The 21,360-nt window shown below is 44.0% G+C and overlaps 1 protein-coding gene across 3 annotated transcripts in view; it reads left to right on the top strand.

Annotated features, from left to right (window-relative positions):
- Positions 1 to 21,360, top strand: part of LOC147102213 (rab effector Noc2-like) — a 186,091-nt gene that overhangs the window by 8,328 nt on the left and 156,403 nt on the right. For all 3 annotated transcript variants that reach the window (XM_085964518.1, XM_085964516.1, XM_085964517.1), the window contains one exon: positions 10,283 to 10,412. In XM_085964518.1, the coding sequence (XP_085820644.1) occupies positions 10,283 to 10,412 (130 nt within the window). The remainder of the gene's footprint in view (positions 1 to 10,282; positions 10,413 to 21,360) is intronic.

The following is a 21,360-nucleotide window of genomic DNA, read 5'->3' as shown; positions in this document are numbered from 1 at the left end:
GTTTTGAAAGAGCAGCCCCTTATTCTAAGACTATGCCCCCTAGTTCTAGTTTCACCCATCATCGGGAACATCCTCCCCGCATCCACCCGATCCAACCCCTTCACAATCTTATATGTTTCAATAAGATCGCCTCTCATTCTTCTGAACTCCAATGAGTAGAGTCCCAATCTACTCAACCTCTCCTCATATGTCCATCCCCTCATCCCCGGGATTAACCGAGTGAACCTTCTTTGTACTGACTCGAGAGCAAGTATGTCTTTTCTTAAGTATGGACACCAAAACTGTATGCAGTATTCCAGGTGCGGTCTCACCAATACCTTGTACAACTGAAGCAATACCTCCCTATTTTTATATTCTATCCCCCTAGCAATGAAAGCCAACATTCCATTGGCCTTCTTAATCACTTGCTGCACCTGCATACTAACCTTTTGAGTTTCGTGCACCAGGACCCCCAGATCCCTTTGTACTTCAGTACTTTCCAGTTTCTTGCCATTAAGATAATAACTTGCTCTACGATTTTTCCTGCCAAAGTGCATAACCTCACACTTTCCAGTATTGTATTCCATCTGCCAAATCTCTGCCCACTTACTTAGCCTGTCTATGTCCCCTTGCAGGTTTTTTATGTCCTCCTCACTTGTAAGAAAGGTACGACTATAATCATGGGAGATTTTAATCTTCATATTGATTGGACAAAGCAAATTGGCAAAGGTAGGCTTGAGGAAGAGTTCTTCGAGTGTATACGGGATGGTTTCTTGGAACAATATGTTGTGGAAGAAACCAGGGTGAAGACTGTTTTAGATCGGGTAATGTGTAACAAGGCTGGATTAATTAATGATCTCAAGTGAAGGATCCTCTTGGGATGAGTGATCATAGCATGGTAGAATTTCAAATTCAGTTTGAGGGCAAGAAAGCTAGGTCTTAAACTAGTGTCCTGAACTTAAACAAAAGTAATTACAAAGGTATGAAGGCAGACTTGGACTGGGAAAATATGTTACAGGGTAAGACTGTAGAAAAGCAGTGGCAAACATTTAAGGAGATATTTCATAACTCTCAGCAAAGATATATTCCAGTGAGAAAGAAAGGTTCTATGAGAAGGATGAACCATCCGTGGCTAACTAAGGAAGTAAAGGATGGTATCAAATTGAAAACAAAAGCGCACAATGTTGTGAAGAATAGTGAAAGGCCAGAGGATTGGGAAATTTTTAAAAACCAGCAAAGGACGACTAAAAAAAAATGATAGAGAGAGAAGATAGCTTATGAGAGTAAGCTAGCAAGAAATATAAAAAGAGTAGGAGCTTCTTATAGGTATATAAAAAGGAAGAGAGTAGATAAAGTAAACGTTGGTCCCCCTAGAGGATGCGTCTGAGGAATTAATAATGGGAAACAGGGAAATGGCAGAGACCGTAAACAAATATTTTGCATTGGTCTTCACGGTAGAAGACACTAAAAGCATCCCAATAATGGATAATCAAGGGGCTATTGGGGGGGGGGGGGGGAGAACTTAAAACAATCACTATCACTAGAGAGAAAGTACTAGGCAAACTAACGGGACTAAAGGTGGACAAGTCCCCTGGACCCGATGGCCTGCATCCTAGAGTCTTAAAAGAGGTGGCTGCAGAGATGGTGGATGCATTGGTTGTAATCTACCAAAATTCCCTGGATTCTGGAGCGGTCCCAGTGGACTGGAAAACCGCAAATGTAACGTCCCTATTTAAGAAAGGAGGGAGACAGAAAGCAGGCAACTATCGACCAGTTAGCCTAACATCTGTCATTGGGAAAATGCTGGAGTCCATCATTAAGGAAGTGGTAGCAGGACATTTAGAAAATCCTAATATAGTCAAACAGAGTCGGCAAGGTTTTATGAAAGGGAAATCATGTTTGACAAATTTGCTGGAGTTCTTTGAGGATGTAACGAGCAGGGTGGATAAAGGGGAACCAGTAGCTGTTGTGCATTTGGATTTCCAGAAGACATTCGATAAGGTGCCACATAAAAGGTTACTACACAAGATAAGCACTCATGGGGTTGGGGGTAATATATTAGCATGGATAGAGGATTGGCTAACTAACAGAAAACAGAGAGTCGGGATAAATGGGTCATTTTCAGGTTGGCAAACTGTAACTAGTGGGGTGCCGCAGGGATCAGTGCTGGGGCCTCAACTATTTACAATCTATATTAATGACTTGGATAAAGGGACTGAGTGTAATGTAGCCAAATTTGCTGATGATACAAAGGGAAAGCAAATTGTGTGGAGGATGCAAAGAATCTCCAAAGGGATATAAATAGACTAAGTGGGCAAAAATCTGGCAGATGGAGTTTAATGTGGGAAAATGCGAGGTTATCCACTTTGGTAGGAAAAATTTAAAAAAAACAAATTATATTTAAATGGGGAGAGATTACAAAATGCTGAGGTACAGAGGGATCTGGGGGTCCTTGTACATGAATCACAAGTTAGCATGCAAGTAATTAGGAAGGCAAATGGGAATGTTGGCCTTTATTGCAAAGGGAATGGAGTGTAAAAGCAGGGAAGTCCTGTTATAACTAAAGGGCGTTGGTGAGACCACACCTGGAGTACTGCGTACAGTTTTGGTCTTTTTTAAGGAAGGATATACAGGAAACTTTCTGGTATCCGGCACTGACTGGACCGAGTTGGTGCCGTCCCATCAAAACTGCCGTATAAACCAGCGCTAATGTTAAAACATAAAGCTTTTCAGCTCCGTGTGAATCAACAAACCCTGTTGCTTAGCAACAGCTTCAAAACAGTCGGCTGCTGCTGCAAGCATCTCTAGCTGAAGCTGTTGCTTAGCTACAGACCTTGCAGAGCCTGACTGGGGAAAAAAAAAAGCAACGAGAAGTAAAAAAAACTTATAGGAAACGGCTCCTGAATTTTGCCGGCAGATAGAGCTTTCCGGACTTTTAACCTCCGGTTAAACGAAAGTTTCCTGTACTTGCATTGGAGGCAGTTCAGAGAAGGTTCACGAGGTTGATTCCAGAGATGAAGGGGTTGTCTTATGAAGAAAGGTTGAGCAGATTGGGCCTATACTCGTTGGAGTTTAGAAGAATGAGAGGTGATCTTATTGAAACCTATAAGATTCTAAAGGGGCTTGACAGGGTAGATGCAGAGAGGATGTTTCCCCTCATGGAGGAATCTAGACCTAGGGGGCATAATTTCAGAATAAGGGACACCCATTTAAAACAAAAATGAGGAATTTTTTCTCTGAGGGTCGTGAATCTTTGGAATTCTCTTCCCCAGAGAGCTGTGGAGGCTGGGTCATTGAATATATTTAAGGTGGAGATAGACAGATTTTTGAAAGGTAAGGGGGTCAAGGGTTGTGGGGAGCGGGCAGGGAAGTGGAGTTCAGGCCAAGATCAGATCAGCCATGATCTTATTGCATGGCGGAGCAGGCTTGAGGGGCCAAATGACCTACTCCTGCTCCTACGTCTTATGTTCTTATCTTCAGAGATGGATTCATGGCACCACCTGCTGGAGAAGGTGGTGCAGAACCAACACTAAGATCACAGACTAAAAATGTTTTAAGCATGTGACATGCATAAAATAAAATACTGAAATGATGGATAAAGATCCAAGGAAATTTTGAACCCAAGTACAAATTAGTTATTTGTGAAGGCATATTTGAACTTGAATTAAAATGTTTAATTGTAGGTAGTAAAACAATTTTAGCTTTCCGTAACCACATCGTTTAACCAAAATGAAACAATTTGTCATTTTGTGAACCTTCTACTTTTCTGACAACAGCCTTCTTCTCATTTCCTTCTCCATCATCAGTCGCTGCTCTTCTGCCATTGTGCCTGCTGGAACTTCCTCCCTCAGCACCTCCAGCTTGTCATCTCCCTCCCTGCTTTCAAAAGCTTCCGAAAGTCATGTCACTTCGACCATGCTTATTCCTTCTCCTCCACAGTGCCCACTGTCCATCCTGTACAGTGCTCTGTGATATCTTTGCATGTGTGATCTGCTATAGAAATGAAAGGATTTCTCTTTATCCTCTCCTGTCCCTGTCTGTTAACCTGCTTGGCTGAGAGATTTACTCGTGCCTCTATTAATGCCATTTTCACCGTGCTTTCTGTTACTGGGTAACAAAAGAAAGAAAGAGAATGCTGTGGATGCGAAGTGATAGACAATATTTCTGACTGTGAAACAGGAAGGGCTGAGGGTTATTGGGAACTGTGGCTAAACAATGAAATGTTATATTTTACGGAGTGACTGTTGCCAATGAACTGGAAGCTGCGCAGAAGCATTCTGCCCATAAATCTGTGGTGGTTTAAGTATGAATGTATATAATAATAGTCATATCACATGCCGGGAGCTAGGGATTGGCTTAATAAAGTATATAATAGCGCGGGTTGGTTTAAGTATTAATGTATGATATTTTCGCGGGGGGAGGGTTGCAGAGATTTATTTGTACGATGCGCAAGCTCCGTGTGAAGGGAAAGGATAAGAAAATTAATAAAAATTGACGTTTACTGTGTTTTGCTGGCGCAGATTATTTTTTCCTGATGCGGCTCTGCTCGGCAGTAACAATCTCTTTTCATCTCCCCTCCTTTCTGGAAGTGTTTTCTTTGTAATGGCGACAATATTTTATTTTCAGTTAGCGAACAACCGAAGAAACACTGAAACTGCGCATGGGCAACTACTTCACCTTCGTTGGCAGCAGTCGCGTCCTATATTTTAATATCCTCCATTCAAATACTGAAAAGTTGGTGCTCCCAATTATTTTAAGCCAGACACCACATGTGAAGGCTTAAAATAATTTTATTAATTTTTCTATGGAAGTGGATGGATGTTCACCTGGATACTTGAATATGGCAGTTGTAGGGATATGTTATGTTGCACTAATCTATCTTTATCATTGTGAACCCAGCCACAGAGTAGTTGTGCACTTGACATCCACCAGTATATGCAAAATGATATTATGGCGGGGATAGTGTAGCTTCAATGTTCAGTTTTATTGGATGGTAAGATACAATCTACTACAATCCTTCGCATGATTCCCCACATAAATTCTTGATGATCTGGAGAGGCAACAGATGACAATTCTTGGTAATTGAACAGTTTTCTACTCCAAGATCAGTTATTAAAGCAAACTATATTAAATGTAGAGTTTCTAACTTCCCAACATGGTGCCTTAACTCTTGCCTCATCTTCTACCGGAACAATAATTCCAGACTGCTACACTTTTTTTTATGGTGTTTGAGGTTAATGAATGAGTAACCAGAAGTGAGGCCCTGAACGTAGGTTATCTGATGGTTTGACAAGCCTGAACAAAACTTTGCTCTTAAAAATTAGTTCACAAAAATCACAAGATATTTACGAATGTAGAAGGCCTTTGGCCCATCTCCAGTATCTACCCAAGATGTGAATGTCTTCCCTCATTGCAACAACCAATTGTTTCTTAAGTTACTCCAGGATTTTTGTCTCCACTGTTCTCTCTAGAAGTCCATTCCATGTACTGATCATTGTTAAAGTTTCCTAGCTGATAAGGGAATTAGGGGTTACGGGGAGCGGGCAGGGAAGTGGACGTGAGCCTAAGTTCGGATCAGCCATGATCCTATTGAATGGCAGAGCAGGCTTGAGGGGCCGTATGGCCTACTCCTGCTTCTTATGTTCTTAAAGAATTTCCTGCTATCGGTCCTAAATTTATCTTGGAAGCAAAAATGACTGCATGCTTAAGTGTCCCAGTCGCATTGTGGGGAGACCTCTAGTTATCATTTGATACAAATAATTTTAAGGGCATGAAATTGTTTATATTTAGGGGCTTACTGAGCCTTGCGCATCTGTAACAGGCCTCCAGATCAGTCATTGCACAATTCGCCTAGATTACAGCGAAGGGAAATTAACATTTTTATTCTAAGTGGAAATTTGTGCCCTTATGATCAGCTTTATTGAAAATGGCAAAATCTTAGCCAATTTTACTTAACTCAGAAGATGAATTGATTCAGTATAGTCGAGGTGTTGAAGTAATTCTTCCCTGCAGTGTTGAGTTTGGAGGGAAAAACTGCCCATGAGATAACATTTGTTTTCAGGGTGGGACAATTGATCTAGGAACTCTGTAGAAATCTGAATTTCTTGGAATCTGAATTTCTTGGGAAACCTATAGTTCAAATCCAGCAGCCTTGAGCATTAAACCGTGGAACTCTGCAGCTGACATCTTAAAGGTTGGAGCACCTATTGGTAGAAACATTGATCATCATGTTGGATTTTGCAGCATCTGACAGAGGGAGTCTGCAACTATCATTGGTGATCTTTTAGCATCTTTTAGGGGATGCCTGGAAGGCAAATCTATTATTTAGGAACTAAGAACAGCTAGAGAGTGCTTGGAATGGTCATCTGGGAAGCCATGAAGAGCCTGTATTAGGGAAACAAACTGTAAATTAATGCTATCCTGTTCAGGTTAAGCACCTGGATGCATTCAGTCAGGATTAGCATAGGGATTTAGTATTTTTAACAAGTTTGGATTAATTTTGGGAGTGTCTGGTTTGGTAGATTTTGGCAGTTGAAATTTTGGATTGAACCTTTTCAAACCTAACGTGGATCACTAATACCTGTGAGCTTGTGGCAATTAATGTAAAATTATGAGATGGTATTTGTAGTGTGAAATTGCATAAACTGGAATTGGGCTTGATGCTTGCTAACTTTGAAACAACCATCTGTGAAGGAGATTTTTAGCTGGTATTTTGTCTCATTTCAAACGAAGAACTGAAAGGGTGGCATTTGTTACACCTGTTGTGCTGCCTAGCTAAGATAACATAGTAAATATGCCATGTAGGAGACAGAATAGTGTGCACACAGTTACCGTCTTTGTCACCCCATCAACATCTTGACAGTCACCAGTGAACAGAAGCTGAACTGGGCCAGCCATATCAACACCGGGTACAAGAGTAGACTAGAGACTGGGTACTGTGTGATGCGTGGCTCACCACTTGATCCCTCAAAGCATCTCCAACATGCACAAGGCTCAAAATGGGCGTGTGATAGAATCTTTGCTACTTGCCTGGATGGGTGCGGCTGCAACAACACAAGAAGTGCAACACAGCCCAGGACAGAGCAGTTTGCTTGTTAGGTGTCCCTGTTACTGGGCTCAATATCTTCCCACTCTAGCACCCGTGCACTGTAGCTGCAGTATGTATGATTTACAGGATGCACTTTAAGTCACCAAGATAACTGCAACAACATTTCCTTCTCCTGCGACCTCTGCTATCAAGAAGAACGATGTTGTGAGAGTACCATCACCTCCAAGTTCCTCTCCAAGTCACACGCCATCCTAACTTGGAATTCATCGTTGCTAGGTCAGAATCCTGGAATTCCCTATCTAACACAAGCCCAACACCACTACCTCAGGGCAATAAATGTGGCCATGCCCAGGTCACCCACATCTTAAGAACAAATTAAAAAAAAAAAAAAAACCAGACAATTTGTGGACAACAAGGTACCACAAACAGCGATGAGATAAATAACAAGATTATCTGTTTTGGTGGTGTTGGTTGATGGGTAAATGTTGGATAGGACACCGCACGATCTCCCCTGCTCTTTGAATAGTCCCGTGGGATCTTTTATGTCTACCTGAGAGGGTAGACTCAGGTTAATATCTCGCTCAAAAGACAGCTATTCTGACAGTGTAGCGTCTCATCAGTACTGCACTGAAGTGTCAGCCTAGTTGGCAAAGTTTTGAGGATGGGTCCATATCATTCAATATCAAAAGCAAGGAAGTTATGATAAACCTTTAAAACACTGGTCCGGCCTCAACTGGAGTATTGTGTTCAATTCTGGGCACCGCACTTTAGGAAGGATGTGAAGGCCTTGGAGAGGGTGCAGAAAAGATTTACAAGAATGGTTCCAGAGATGAGGGTCTTCAGTTATATGGATAGACTAGAAAAGCTGGGGTTGTTCTCCTTAGAGCAGAGAAGGTTGAGAGGAGATTTGATAGGGGTGTTCAAAATCATGAGGGGTCTAGACAGAGCAGATAGAGAGAAACTGTTTGCATTGGCGGAACTGTTTGCATTGGCAAGAACCAGAGGACACAGATTTGAAGTGATTAGCAAAAGAACCAAAGGCGACATGAGGAAAAACTTTTTTACGCAGTGAGTGGTTAGGATCTGGACTGCACTGCCTGAGAGGGTGGTGAAGGCAGATGGAAATTGGATAAGTACCTGAAGGGAAAAAAATTTGCAGGGCTACGGGGAAAGGACAGTGGAGTGGGACTAGCTGAGGTACTCTTGCAGAGAGCTGGCACAGGCTGAATGGCCTCCTCCTGTGCTGTAACCATTCTATGATTCTATATTCAAAATATTAATTCCTCTGTTCTCACCATAGATGCTGGCTGAGTGTTTCCAGCATTTTATGTTTTTGCTTCAGATTTGCATCTGCAGCTTTTTGCTTTTTGTTCTTAAAGAATTATGACCCAGTTTTAATGAAATATAAAGAGACCTTGATGTGAATTGGACTATTTTTTAGTATAAATACCAATTTCATGATTAAATGCAATAATTTGAGTTGGAACAATAGTTAGCATCCGTTAATAACATTTATGGAACATTGGTAACTTGTGCCCATTTATGCTATTTCTAAATCCCAACTCTCTTATCTGGTATAATACAGTGTTATGACACAGGGCATTAGGCAGGAGTAATATCCCATATGCTTTAATAATTGGCTTCCTTAATGACATCAATACAATTGCTCCAACTGAGTTCTGTTGATTTGAATGTAAGATTTGCAACAATCTGTGGACTTGTAACCTGAGGCGTACAATTATTTCCTTGACATTAAGAGAGGGATGACTGTCGGGTAACTAATTTTCAATAAACATCTGGTCTCGTATAATTTGCTTGGTTATGGTTTGGAGAATGTTCTGACTATTGCTTGCATACAGTTTAGAGTCTAATGCCCTGAAACTCTGATCGGCCTGCTCTGCCAGTGGAAGTGCGGCGGAGTGATCCTTAAGTCCGCTGATGGCTAACCCCATTCCAAATTACAGGGACTGGGTCATTAACGTGGTTGGGGCAGGCTGCTGGTGCCTGCAGTCGTGCTTCAGTAACGCTTTCCGCACTCCGCCCGTCTAAAACAGCATGGTCCACTGCCACTTCACCAGAGGTGGCCCGAGGCCCTTTGTGGAATGAAAAAAAAAGTCTTGGTTTCCAAAAGGAGCCATTTTCCAGGACAAGAAAGGTAATCAATCCCCTCTGTTCAATTATTGTCCTCTGCAGAGCTTCTGGAGCTTTTCAAATAGATTCACACCAGCTCGCAGCTAGTGAGACTTCCATTGAGGCCTTTTAAGGGCATAAAGGGCAAAATTCCCAGGATAGTGTAAGAGCTCTCGCAGATATGCCCCCTTGACATGGGGGATGATAGATCTGCCACAGTCACCACTCCCCCACTGCCCCCCCCCCGACCTGAAAATGGATGCAGCTTAAAAAATGGGGTGTTATCCCAGTGGAATCGGGCACTGCCTCATTTTCCAGCCCCCGATCCAAAGATCCAGCAGGATTGCTCCTTCGTCCTGATTGGATTTCCGAGCCTAAGTATTTAACAAGCTTTTGATGTTTTGCCTGATGTTGTGCTCACTTGTAATGCTATTCAATGCAAAAGTAGTACTTTCCTTATTGAATGTAGTTCAATTTTAAAGTGTTACGGAGTGCTGTTTTCTTACTTTGTGAGTATTATTAATTGTCAGCACTGTTTGTGAACTATCAAAAAGGAAATAACTAAACAGGAATGCCTGATAAACTCTATGAGGCTGTTTGTGACGATGATCAAATCCGGGCGTTCTAGGCATAAATTTGGTTCGATACGCATGGGTCTGTTGCATGGGACAAAATACTAAGACTCCTTAAACTGTGGGACATTTAAGGTTGGTGCGTAGATCAGTTTAATAGATGCCAATAATATACAGGTGGTACATCGGTGTCGTATGTTGGGAGTTACAGGTTTGGTTCACTAATTCACTGAGTCCCCAGTCTGGGCTGTGCTAGTGCAGGAAGACACTGAGCAGAAACTAGATATTTCTCATAAGGAGGTGGAGAATGAAAAAACATTAAATGTTTTCACCGGTCTGCTTTTATGTGGCTGTATAGGAGCAAGCTATCTGCTCAGCCTGCTGGCTACAAGACTTAAAATAAGGAAGAACGAGTGTCCAAAAACCTTAAAAAATGTGCATAATATATGAAAAAGATTACACAAATTTTAATAATTAAAAAAATAAATATTTAAATTTTTTGATGAACTGCAGTTAAGTGTCACATTTATTTTAATTTTTTTTCTTGGTCTAGTCACCTTGTTGAGCGTTTAGAAAATATGAAGAAGAATGTGATGGGAAATGGCTTGTCTCAGTGCTTGTTATGTGGAGAGGTACTTGGATTTCTGGGATCAACATCTGTCTTCTGTCAGGACTGCAGGAAGGTAAGACATTTCTAAATGACAGTTTTGAGGCTATTTATATATTTCAGATTTCATTTTAATAACCCAGTTCAAGTAGCAATATGATGCGCTGGTGGAGGAGCGTTATTTGCCATGTGTTCCTCTAGATATTGAATTTGCCAATATTCATTAAATCCTGAAAATGAATTGAAGAACTAGTATATCAGAAAATAGATAGCTTGGACGAATCATGGGAACTGATAAATAAACAAAAAAATTGTGATCCTATTTTTGGTTATTTGGTTCCATGTATTATAATCACCACTTACTTGGAAATTCCATAATTAATTGATATTCTACGATTTGTCAACAAAATAACGACTAAGTGCAAAGAGATTAGTGTTATTTTCCTTTGGTCTAGTTGACTATGACACACATAACTTGTAAAAAGAAACAGTGATCGATGTTAAAAGGCCAGTTTTTTATTCTTGTTTGCAAATAAGAAAATATGATTAAAGAACATTCCAACACAACACTGACCATCTTTATGAAGTTGTCTCCAGTGTGTCTGCTGACCGCCTGCTATTAAGAGATCTTGGCACCATTAATGATGCTATCTGAGTTTTTTTTTAATTCGTTTATGGGATGTGGGCATCGCTGGCAAGGCCAGCATTTATTGCCCATCCCTAATTGCTCTTGAGAAGATGGTGGTGAGCCGCCGCCTTGAACCGCTGCAGTCAGTGTGGTGAAGGTACTCCCACAGTGCTGTTAGATAGGGAGTTCCAGGATTTTGACCCAGCGCCGAAGAAGCCTTGGCGATCTACTTCTAAGTCAGGATGGTGTGTGACTTGGAGGGGTGGTGGTGTTCCCATGCGCCTGCTGCCCTTGTCCTTCTAGGTGCAGGAGGTCGTGGGTTTGGGAGGTGCTGCCAAAGAAACCTTGGCGAGTTGCTGCAGTGCATCTTGTAGATGGTACACACTGCAGCCACGGTACGCTGGTGGTGGAGGGAGTGAATGTTTAAGGTGGTGGATGGGGTTCCAATCAAGCGGGCTGCTTTGTCCTGGATGGTGTTGAGCTTCTTAGAAACATAAAAACATAGAAGATAGGAGCAGGAGTAGGCCATTCGGGCCCTTGAGCCTGCTCCGCCATTCAATGTGATCATGGCTGATCATCCAAATTCAGTACCCGGTCCCTGCTTTCTCCCCATACCCCTTGATCCCCTTAGCCTTAAGAAATATATCCAACTCCTTCTTGAATATATTTAATGAATTGGCCTCTACTGCCTTCTGTGATAGAGAATTCCACAGGTTCACCACTCTCTGGGTGAAGAAATTCCTCCTCATCTCTGTCCTAAATGGCTTACCCTTTATCCTTAGACTGTGACCCCTGGTTCTGGAGTCACCGACCATCGGGAACATCCTTCCTGCATCTAGTCTGTCCAGTCCTGTCAGAATTTTATAAGTTTCAATGAGATCCCCTCTCATTCTTCTAAACTCCAGGGAGCACAAGCCCAATCGACCCAACCTTTCCTCATACGTCATTCCTGCCATCCCAGGTATCAGCCTGGTGAATCTTCGCTGAACTCCTTCCATGGCAAGAACATCCTTCCTCAGATAAGGCGACCAAAACTGCACACAATACTCAAGAAGTGGTCTCACCAAGGCCCTGCACAACTGCAGCAAGACATCCTTGTTCCTGTACGCAAAGCCTCTCGCTACGAAGGCCAACATGCCATTTGCCTTCTTAACCGCCTGCTGCACCTGCATGCTTACCTTCAGCGACTGGTGCACAAGGACATCCAGGCCTCGTTGCACTTCCCCTTCGCCCAATCTATTGCCATTCAGATAATCTGCCTTCCTGTTTTTGCCACCAAAGTGGATAACCTCACATTTATCCACGTTATATTGCATCTGCCATGCTTCTGCCCAATCACCCAACCTGTCCAAATCATCCTGGAATTTCTCGGCATCCTCCTCACAGCACACACGCCCACCAAGCTTTGTGTCGTCGGCAAATTTGGAGATATTACATCTAGTTCCCTCGTCTAGATCATTAATATATATTGTGAATAGCTGGGGTCCAAGGACCGATCCCTGCGGTACCCCACTAGTCACTGCCTGCCACTCGGAAAAAGACCCGTTTATTCCAACTTTTTGCTTTCTGTCTGCCAACCAGTTTTCTATCCAAGTCAATACCTTGCCCCCAATCCCATGTGCTTTAACTTTACACGCTAACCTCTTATGCGGGACCTTATCGAAAGCCTTCTGAAAGTCCAAATATACCACATCCACTGGTTCTCCCTTATCTATTTTACCAGTTACATCCTCAAAAAATTCCAGTAGATTAGTCAAGCACGATTTACCTTTTGTAAATCCATGTTGACTTTGTCCGATCCTGTCACTGTTTTCCAAGTGCTCAGCTATTACAACCTTTATAATGGACTCTAGCATTTTCCCCACTATATCGATGTCAGGCTTACCGGTCTGTAATTCCCCGTTTTCACCCTACCACCTTTTTTGAATAGTGGGGTAACATTAGCTACCCTCCAATCCATGGGTACTGTTCCAGATTCCATCGAACGTTGGAAGATGATCAGCAATGCATCTAGTATTTCTAGGGCCACTTCCTTAAGTACCCTAGGATGTAGATTATCAGGCCCTGGGGATTTATCGGCCTTCAGTCCCATCAATTTCCTTAACACCATTTCCTTACAAATACTGATTTCTTTCCGTTCCTCCCCTTCATCAGACCCTTTGTTCCCTGACATCTCTGGGAGGTTATTTGTGTCCTCCTTTGTGAAGACAGAACCAAAATATGTATTTAATTGGTCTGCCATTTCTTTGTTACCCATTATAAATTCCCTTGATTCTGACTGCAAGGGACCTACGTTTGACTTCACCAATCTTTTTCTCTTCACATATCTATAAAAGCTTTTACAGTCAGTTTTTATGTTCCCTGCAAGCTTACTCTCATATTCTATTTTCCCCTTCTTAATTAATCCCTTTGTCCTCCTTTGTTGAATCCTAAACTGCTCCCAATCCTCAGGTTTACTGCTTTTTCTGGCCAATTTATATGTCCTCTCCTTGGATCTTATGCTAGCCCTAATTTCCCTTGTTAGCCACGGTTGAGTCACCTTTTTTGTTTTATTTTTATGCCATACTGGGATGAACAATTTCTGTAGTTCATCCATGCAGTCTTTGAATGCTTGCCATTGCCTATCCACCGTCATTCCACATTCCCCAATCAATCCTACCCAACTCGTGCCTCAGACCATCATAGCTTCCTATATTTAAATTCAGGACCCTAGTCTCTGAGTCAACTACTTCATTCTTGAGTGCTGTTGGAGCTGCACTCATCCAGGCAAGTGGAGAGTATTCCATCACACTCCTTACTTGTGCCTTGTAGATGGTGGAAAGGCTTTGGGGAGTCGGGAGGTGAGACACTCGCCGCAGAATACCTAACCTCTGACCTCCTCTTGGCATAGTATTTATGTGGCTGGTCCAGTTAAGTTTCTGGTCAATGTTGACCTTCAGGATGTTGATCTTCAGGATGTTGATAGTGGGGGATTCGGTGATGGTAATGCTGTTGAATGTCAAGGTGTTTAGACTCTCGCTTGTTGGAGATAGTCATTGCCTGGCATTTCTGTGGCGCGAATGTTACCTGCCACTTATCAGCCCAAGCCTGAATGTCGTCCAGGTCTTGTTGCATGCGGGCATGGACTGCTTCATTATCTGAGGAGTTGTGAATGGCGCTGAACACTGTGCAGTCGTCAGCGAACATCCCCATTTCTGACCTTATGTTGGAGGGAAGGTCATTGATGAAGCAGCTGAAGATGGTTGAGCCGAGGACACTGCCCTTAGGAACTCCTGCAGCGATGTCCTGGGGCTGTGATGATTGACCTTCAACCACCGCAACCATCTTCCTTTGTGCTAGGTATGACTCCAGCTAGTGGAGAGTTTTCCCCCCGATTCCCATTGACTTTAGTTTTACTAGGGCTCCTTGATGCCACACTCGGTCAAATGCTGCCTTGATGTCGAGGGCAGTCACTCTCACCTCACCTCTGGAATTCAGCTCCTTTGTCCACGTTTGGACCAAGGCTGTAATGAGGTCGGGAGCCGAGTGGTCTTGGCAGAACCCAAACTGGGCATCAGTGAGCAGGTTATTGCTGAGTAAGTGCCGCTTGATAGCACTGTTGATGACATCTTCCATCACTTTGCTGATGATTGAGAGTAGACTGATAGGTGGTAATTGGCCGGATTGGATTTGTCCTGCTTCTTGTGGACAGGACATATCTGGGCAGTTTTCCACATTGTTGGGTAGATGCCAGTGTTGTAGCTGTACTGGAACAGCTTGGCTAGAGGTGCAGTTAGTTCTGGAGCACAAGTCTTCAGCACGATAACCGGGATGTTGTCGGGGCCCATAGCCTTTGCTGCATCCAGTGCGCTCAGCCATTTCTTGATACCACGTGGAGTGAATAGAATTGGCTGAAGACTGGCTTCTGTGATGGTAGGGACCTCAGAGGTATGGATCATCCACTTGGCACTTCTGGCTGAAGATGGTTGCAAACGCTTCAGCCTTGCCTTTTGCACTCACGTGCTGGGCTGCACCATTATTGAGGATGGGGATATTCATGGAGCCTCCTCCTCCTGTTAGTTGTCTAATGGTCCACCACCATTCACGACTGGATGTGGCAGGACTGCAGAGCTTGGATCTGATTCGTTGATTGTGGGATCGCTTAGCCCTGTCTATAGCATGCTGCTTCCGCTTTTTAGCATGCATGTAGTCCTGTGTTGCAGCTTCCCCAGGTTGGCACCTCACTTTTAGGTATGCCTGCTGCTGCTCCTGGCATGCTCTTGTACACTCCTTACTGAACTAGGGTTGGCCCCCTGGCTTGATGGTAACGGTAGTGAGGGATATGCCAGGCCACGAGGTTACAGATTGTGGTGGAATACAATTCTGTTGCTGCTGATGGCCCACAGCGCCTCATGGATGCCCAGTTTTGAGCTGCTAGATGTGTTCTGAATCTATCCCATTTAGCACGTTGGTAGTGCCACACAACACGATGGACGGTGCCCTCCGTATGAAGACGGGACTTCATCTCCACAATGACTGTGCGGTGGTCACTGCTACCAATACTGCCATGGACAGATGCATCTGTGACAGGTAGATTGGTGAGGATGAGGTCAAGTAGGTTTTTCCCTCATGTTGGTTCTCTCGCCACATGTCGCAGGCCCAGGCTGGCAGTTATGTCCTTCAGGACTCCGCCAGCTCGGTCAGTAGTGGTGCTACCGAGCCACTCTTGGTGATGGACATTGAAGTTGCCCACTTAGAGTACATTCTGTGCCCTTACTACTCTGTGCTTCTTCCAAGTGGTGTTCAACATGGAGGAGTACTGATTCATCAGCTGAGGGAGGGCGGTAAGTGGTAATCAGCAGGAGATTTCTTTACCCATGCTTGACCTGAAGCCATGAGACTTCATGGGGTCCAAAGTCAATGTTGAGGTCTCCCAGGGCCAGTGGGACAGGACCTACCCAGGGATGGTGATGGAGGAGTTTGGGACATTGGCTGAAAGGTTTGATTCTGCGAGTATGACTCTGTCAGGTTGTTGCTTGACTAGTCTGTGGGACAGCTCTCCCAATTTTGGCACAGGTCCCCAGATGTTGGTGAGGAGGACTTTGCAGGGTCCATAGCCGGTGCCGAGGTCGATGCCGGGTGGTCTGTCCGATTCCATGAGCGTTTACAGTACATTTAGCTTAAACCACTAATTTGTGTTGGAAAATAGCGCTTCCCTGAATGAAAATGGCCTGGCAGAAAGCAAGCAAGAAAGACTTGGAATGCCTATGCCCTGTGTGCCCCTCAGAAATTACAAATTGCAAGCTTTGCATGTGGCTTGTATATCTGTTCCAAAAACTGGCAGGTTTTGGTAAAAAGATTGAAGCAGCAAAAATAATAAAGGATATTATAACAGATCTAAGGTCTAATCTATGGAAAATACTGGAAATACTCAGGACAGGCAGCATCTGTGGAGAGAGAAACAAAGCTAACATTTCAGGTCAATGACCTTTCATCAGAACTGGAAAAAGTTAGAGATGCAACTGGTTTTAAGCAAGTACGGAGGCAGGGAAAGGGGGAGGGGAGGTAAGAACAAAAAGGAAGGTCTGTGATAGGGTGGAAGGCAGGAGAGATGAAATGACAAAAGGATGATGGTGCAAGGCAAAAGGGGATGGTAATGGGACAAGTAAAGACACAAAAAATGGCTCTAAAGGAGGTGTAAATGGCAATCGCAGAATCATTACCAACAGCGGCTGTATGAAAAAATGGGGGCAGTGGTTATGATCTGAAATTGTTGAAATCTCTGAGTCCGTAAGGCTGTAAAGTGTCTAATCTAAGTCAAGCCTAATGAGTTTAAAAATGTATTTGGTATTCCTACCATTGTACATTGGGTGTTGGAAATATTTAATTTGAATGTGTCACCTGAGTATTTTCCTTTGATGTGCACAGATTAATGCTAAGTACAGTCATTAAGTTGTAAATGACCTGGCAAATGTTAATCTTATCCAATGCACGTGTTGGGATCTTGCCAGGTCGGTTTATATATCTGCAAACCACAAAGCACCTGTTACAAGCAGGATTAACCTTTTCAACATCAAAATTGTCTTTTAATCTGTAACGGTGAATTACTTATTTGAAAGTGATGGCCATTAAGTGATTAAGATGTTAATTTTTCTTGTAAAACATACTATTTACTTTTGTTTGGATATTAGCACTTCATCTGGCTTTGTAATGCTGTGTGATGAACCTTAAAAAAATTCTTTAGGGTTCAGTGCTCAATGAGATGAGGGGTATCCATGCTGGGTAACTCTCTACTTTGAATACCTAGTGACAGTATCAGGTACAACTGACCTGGGCCTGGGAGTGTTAGCAGTCATGTTTTGTTAAAGCGAAAGCTGAGGCGAAGAGGTTAGAAATGCTGGAGGATAGTTAGGAGACATTTTACTTTTTTAAACAGATGTTTACATCACTTATCAGAACCTGAGAAGGTACGTATGGCAGATGCAAATTTATAACTTGCTTCTCCTGTGCTGCCTTCACCTGTAGAAGGTCAGGAGAGATCAAATGGCCACATCTACACACCCACAATGTTACTTCCACACAGCATTGAAGAACATAAGAACATAAGAAATAGGAGCAGGAGTCGGCCATTCGGCCCCTCGAGCCTGCTCCGCTATTCAATAAGATCATGGCTGATCTGATCTTGGCCTCAACTCCACTTTACTGCCTGTTCCCCATAACCCTTGGCTCCCCTGTAGTTCAAAAATCTATCTCAGCCTTGAATATATTCAATGACTCCGCCTCCACCACTCTGGGGCAGAGAATTCCAAAGATTCACCACCCTCTTTGAGAAGAAATTCCTCCTCATCTCTGTCTTAAATGGTCTACCCCTTATTCTGAAGCTATGTCCCCTAGTTCTAGATTCCCCCACGAGGGGAAACATCCTCTCAGCATCCACCCTGTCAAACCCCCTCAGAATCTTATGTTTCTTCTAAACTCCAATGAGTATAGGCCCAACCTGCTCCACCTTTCCTCAGAAAACAATCCCTTCATCCCAGGAATCAACCGAGTGAACCTTCTCTGAACTGCCTCCAATGCAAGTATGTCCCTTCTTAAATAAGGAGACCAAAACTGTACACAGTACTCCAGGTATGGTCTCACCAACGCCCTGTACAGTTGTAGCAAGACTTCCTTACTTTTATACTCCACCCCCCTTGCAATAAAGGCCAACATTCCATTTGCCTTCCTAATTACTTGCTGTATCTGCATGCTAACTTTTTGTGTTTCATGTACGAGGACACCCAGATCCCTCTGTACCACAGCATTCTGTAGTCTCTCTCCATTTAAATAATATTTTGCTTTTCTATTCTTTCTATTAAAGTGGATAACCTCACATTTTCCCACATTATACTTCATCTGCCAAATTTCTGCCCACTCACAACCTATCTATAGCCCTTTGCAGACTCTGTCCTCCTCACACCTATCTTTGTATTTCCCATAGCCGTAGGAGCACTCGTGCCTCACTTTCTCAGCAAGAGCACACTTCACCCTCTCTTGAAAGCACAGCACAGTCAGGGGGTTGGGCCCAAAATATTCTAGAGGGCAGCAGGTGTTTTGCAGAGGCCTTTGCTGCCAGCAGCCATGCTTGTTGAATCTCTTGATTAAGACTTTATGGAGCATGCAGTACACCATCACCATTCGGACACCTCTTCTGAGATACATTTTGCGCATAATATTGTTTTCTATTTTATATGGCATGATTTGACCTGATAGAGCCTAGATGGGTATATGCATACACATGATGCCCTACACACTTGGGTAACTGTCAGTACTGAAGAAGTCCTCTTGCTGCAGCTCAGTGCCCAATTGTACACTGATGCCTTGGCGACATTTTGGATGCATTGGTGTACTGAGGAATGGCTCACTGTTGTCAAATCTCCTGTGACAGTTTCTAAAAAGGTCCTGAAACATAAAAGTAAGGGCTGTGGTCACCTTAAAATCCAGAGACCAAGCTGTAGTCATGGTTGATTGGCCCTCCAGCTCGGGTAACATAAAATGTCATGACTGCGTTACCATCTCCATAGAAAATCTTAGGTGTTGCATACACTGTTCTGCAGCCATATCCAGATAGCTGCTCCTGAAACAATAGATTGCAGGGACTGTGAGGGTTCTGTGCAGTTTGTACGTCCTTTCAGTCCTCTGCCTTCACATAAGCACTAAATATAAAGAAATAATGATAATGCTGTTCATTGTGTTAAGTGTTATTTCAAAGTAAAGGCAAACAACGACTGGAGTATTTTAAGTTGAAATTAACGAAGGGCAACATGGAAGGAACCAGTAATGCAGCAAACCGAGCTGACCGGCCCGGACTCCCAAAGGGGGATGTCAAATTTATTTGTAAAAATGTTTATTTGCGGCTCCCCTACCATGGGAGCGGCATACAGAACCAGGATTCCTAAAGAGAAAACCATGATGCTGCCTTTGAAACAGGAGGTTTTTTTTGGGGTGGGGGTGGGTCAGGGGAGTTAGATTTGTGACCACTAGAGATTGAGGCTAAGGCAGTGTGAAAACAATCTGGAAGAAGACAAAAATCAAATTGCCCCCGGTTTACAGCTATTGCAGGCAAAAGTGGTAAAAGAAATCCCCTTTAAACCTCACTTCCACCAGGACCAGCTGTCCTGGCAAGTTAGCACTTTTACTTCATACAGGTGTACTATGTCCTCAGTGTACCTCACTCGGAGGTCGAACTTCAAACCATCGTAAACACCTTCACCGACGCATACGAGAGCATGGACCTTACACTAAACATCCGTAAGACAAAGGTCCTCCTCCAACCTGCCCCCGCCACACAGTGCTGGCCCCCCCCCCCCCCCATTATCAAAATCCATGACAAGGCCTTGGACAACGTGGACCACTTTCCATACCTCGGGAGCCTACTGTCCACAAGGGCAGACGTCGACGACTAAATCCAACACCGCCTTCAGTGTGCCAGTGCAGCCTTCGGTCGCCTGAGGAAGAGTGTTTGAAGACCAGGACCTCCAAACCCGGCACTAAGCTCATGGTCTACAGGGCAGCAGTGACACCTGCCCTGCTGTATGCCTCAGAGACATGGACCATGTACAGCAGGCACCTCAAAGCACTGGAGAGGTACCACCAACGCTGCCTCCAAGATCCTGCAAATCCATTGGCAGGATAGGTGCACCAACGTCAGTGTTCTTGCTCAGGCCAACATCGAAGCTCTGAGCACGCTCAATCAGCTCCGATGGACGGGTCACATTGTCCGCACGCCCGATACGAGACTCCCAAAACAAGCACTCTACTTGGAGCTCCGGCACGGCAAGAGAGCCCCAGGTGGGCAGAGGAAATGCTTCAAGGACACCCTCAAAGCCTCCTTGAAAAAGTGTAACATCCCCACTGACACCTGGGAATCCCTGGCCCAAGACCACACAAAGTGGAGGAGAATCATCCGGGAACGTGCCGAACACCTCGAGACTCTTCGCCGGGAGAAAGCGGAAGCCGAGTGCACATCAACCCAAGCACCCCACCCACCCGCCCCTTCAACCACCGTCTGCCCCATCTGTGACAGAGACTGTAGGTGCCGCATTGGACTCATCAGTCACCTGCGAGCTCATTTTTTAGTGTGGAAGCAAGTCATCCTCGGTTCCGAGGGACTGCCTCAGAAGTAGCAGTAACTGGAGCATTAATGATATACCTGACATCATCCCAACAATACTGCCTTATTTTACTTGGGAATGGAAGCAGGCAGGTGCGGGCGGTGTGTAGAGATGCGCATATCTCTGGTAAACAGGATCGAGTGCAAACCAATATGGTGGATATATTGTGTTTAATCAGAGTTTAAAACGGAATATAACACACTAGTTATAGAGCAAAATCATACGACCGTGACAAGTAGCTGGTACCGGACCCGATCAGACAGACTGCTGGCGTGCGCGAACAACTCTTATTTGTCCTCCTCCTTGTCTCGCGTCCTTTTCTCGCATGTCTCTCTCTCTCTCTCTCTCTCTCTCTGAACTACCCAAGAGTGTTAGACTAGGGTCAGCATGGGTTCACCCTCGGAAGAGTGTTAGACCACCAATTTCACTCTTGGGAGCCCTCCACTCCGCGGTCTGTGCTGGGGGCTTTTCGGGTCTTGCTTTTATTCTTTTTTTAGGGGTGGGCCTGGAATAACTTATTGACAAGACCATTTAACCTATAGAGGTTCCCCTTAAGACAAGGTGCCCAATGACATGTCGAGTTCTTGTCTAAACCTACAGATGAAGACCCTCCCTCAAGGGGCCTGCACAACCATCACACATGCTTTCTGTACTTGACCAATCATGGCCTTACAGCATGTTGAGGACTGTCTCCCCTGATCTCATCCGGCCCTTTCCTTCTAAAACAATAGTCTCTCATCTCATCCTGTCTTGTCCCCCCTGAT

The sequence above is a fragment of the Somniosus microcephalus genome, chromosome 22 (genome assembly GCF_052327205.1).
Source record: "Somniosus microcephalus isolate GS21.2 chromosome 22, FLI_Smic_1.0, whole genome shotgun sequence".
Classification (NCBI taxonomy): Eukaryota; Metazoa; Chordata; class Chondrichthyes; order Squaliformes; family Somniosidae; genus Somniosus; species Somniosus microcephalus.
The sequence above is the reverse complement of the archived record's forward strand: the minus strand, read 5'-3'. Positions and strand labels throughout refer to the sequence as shown.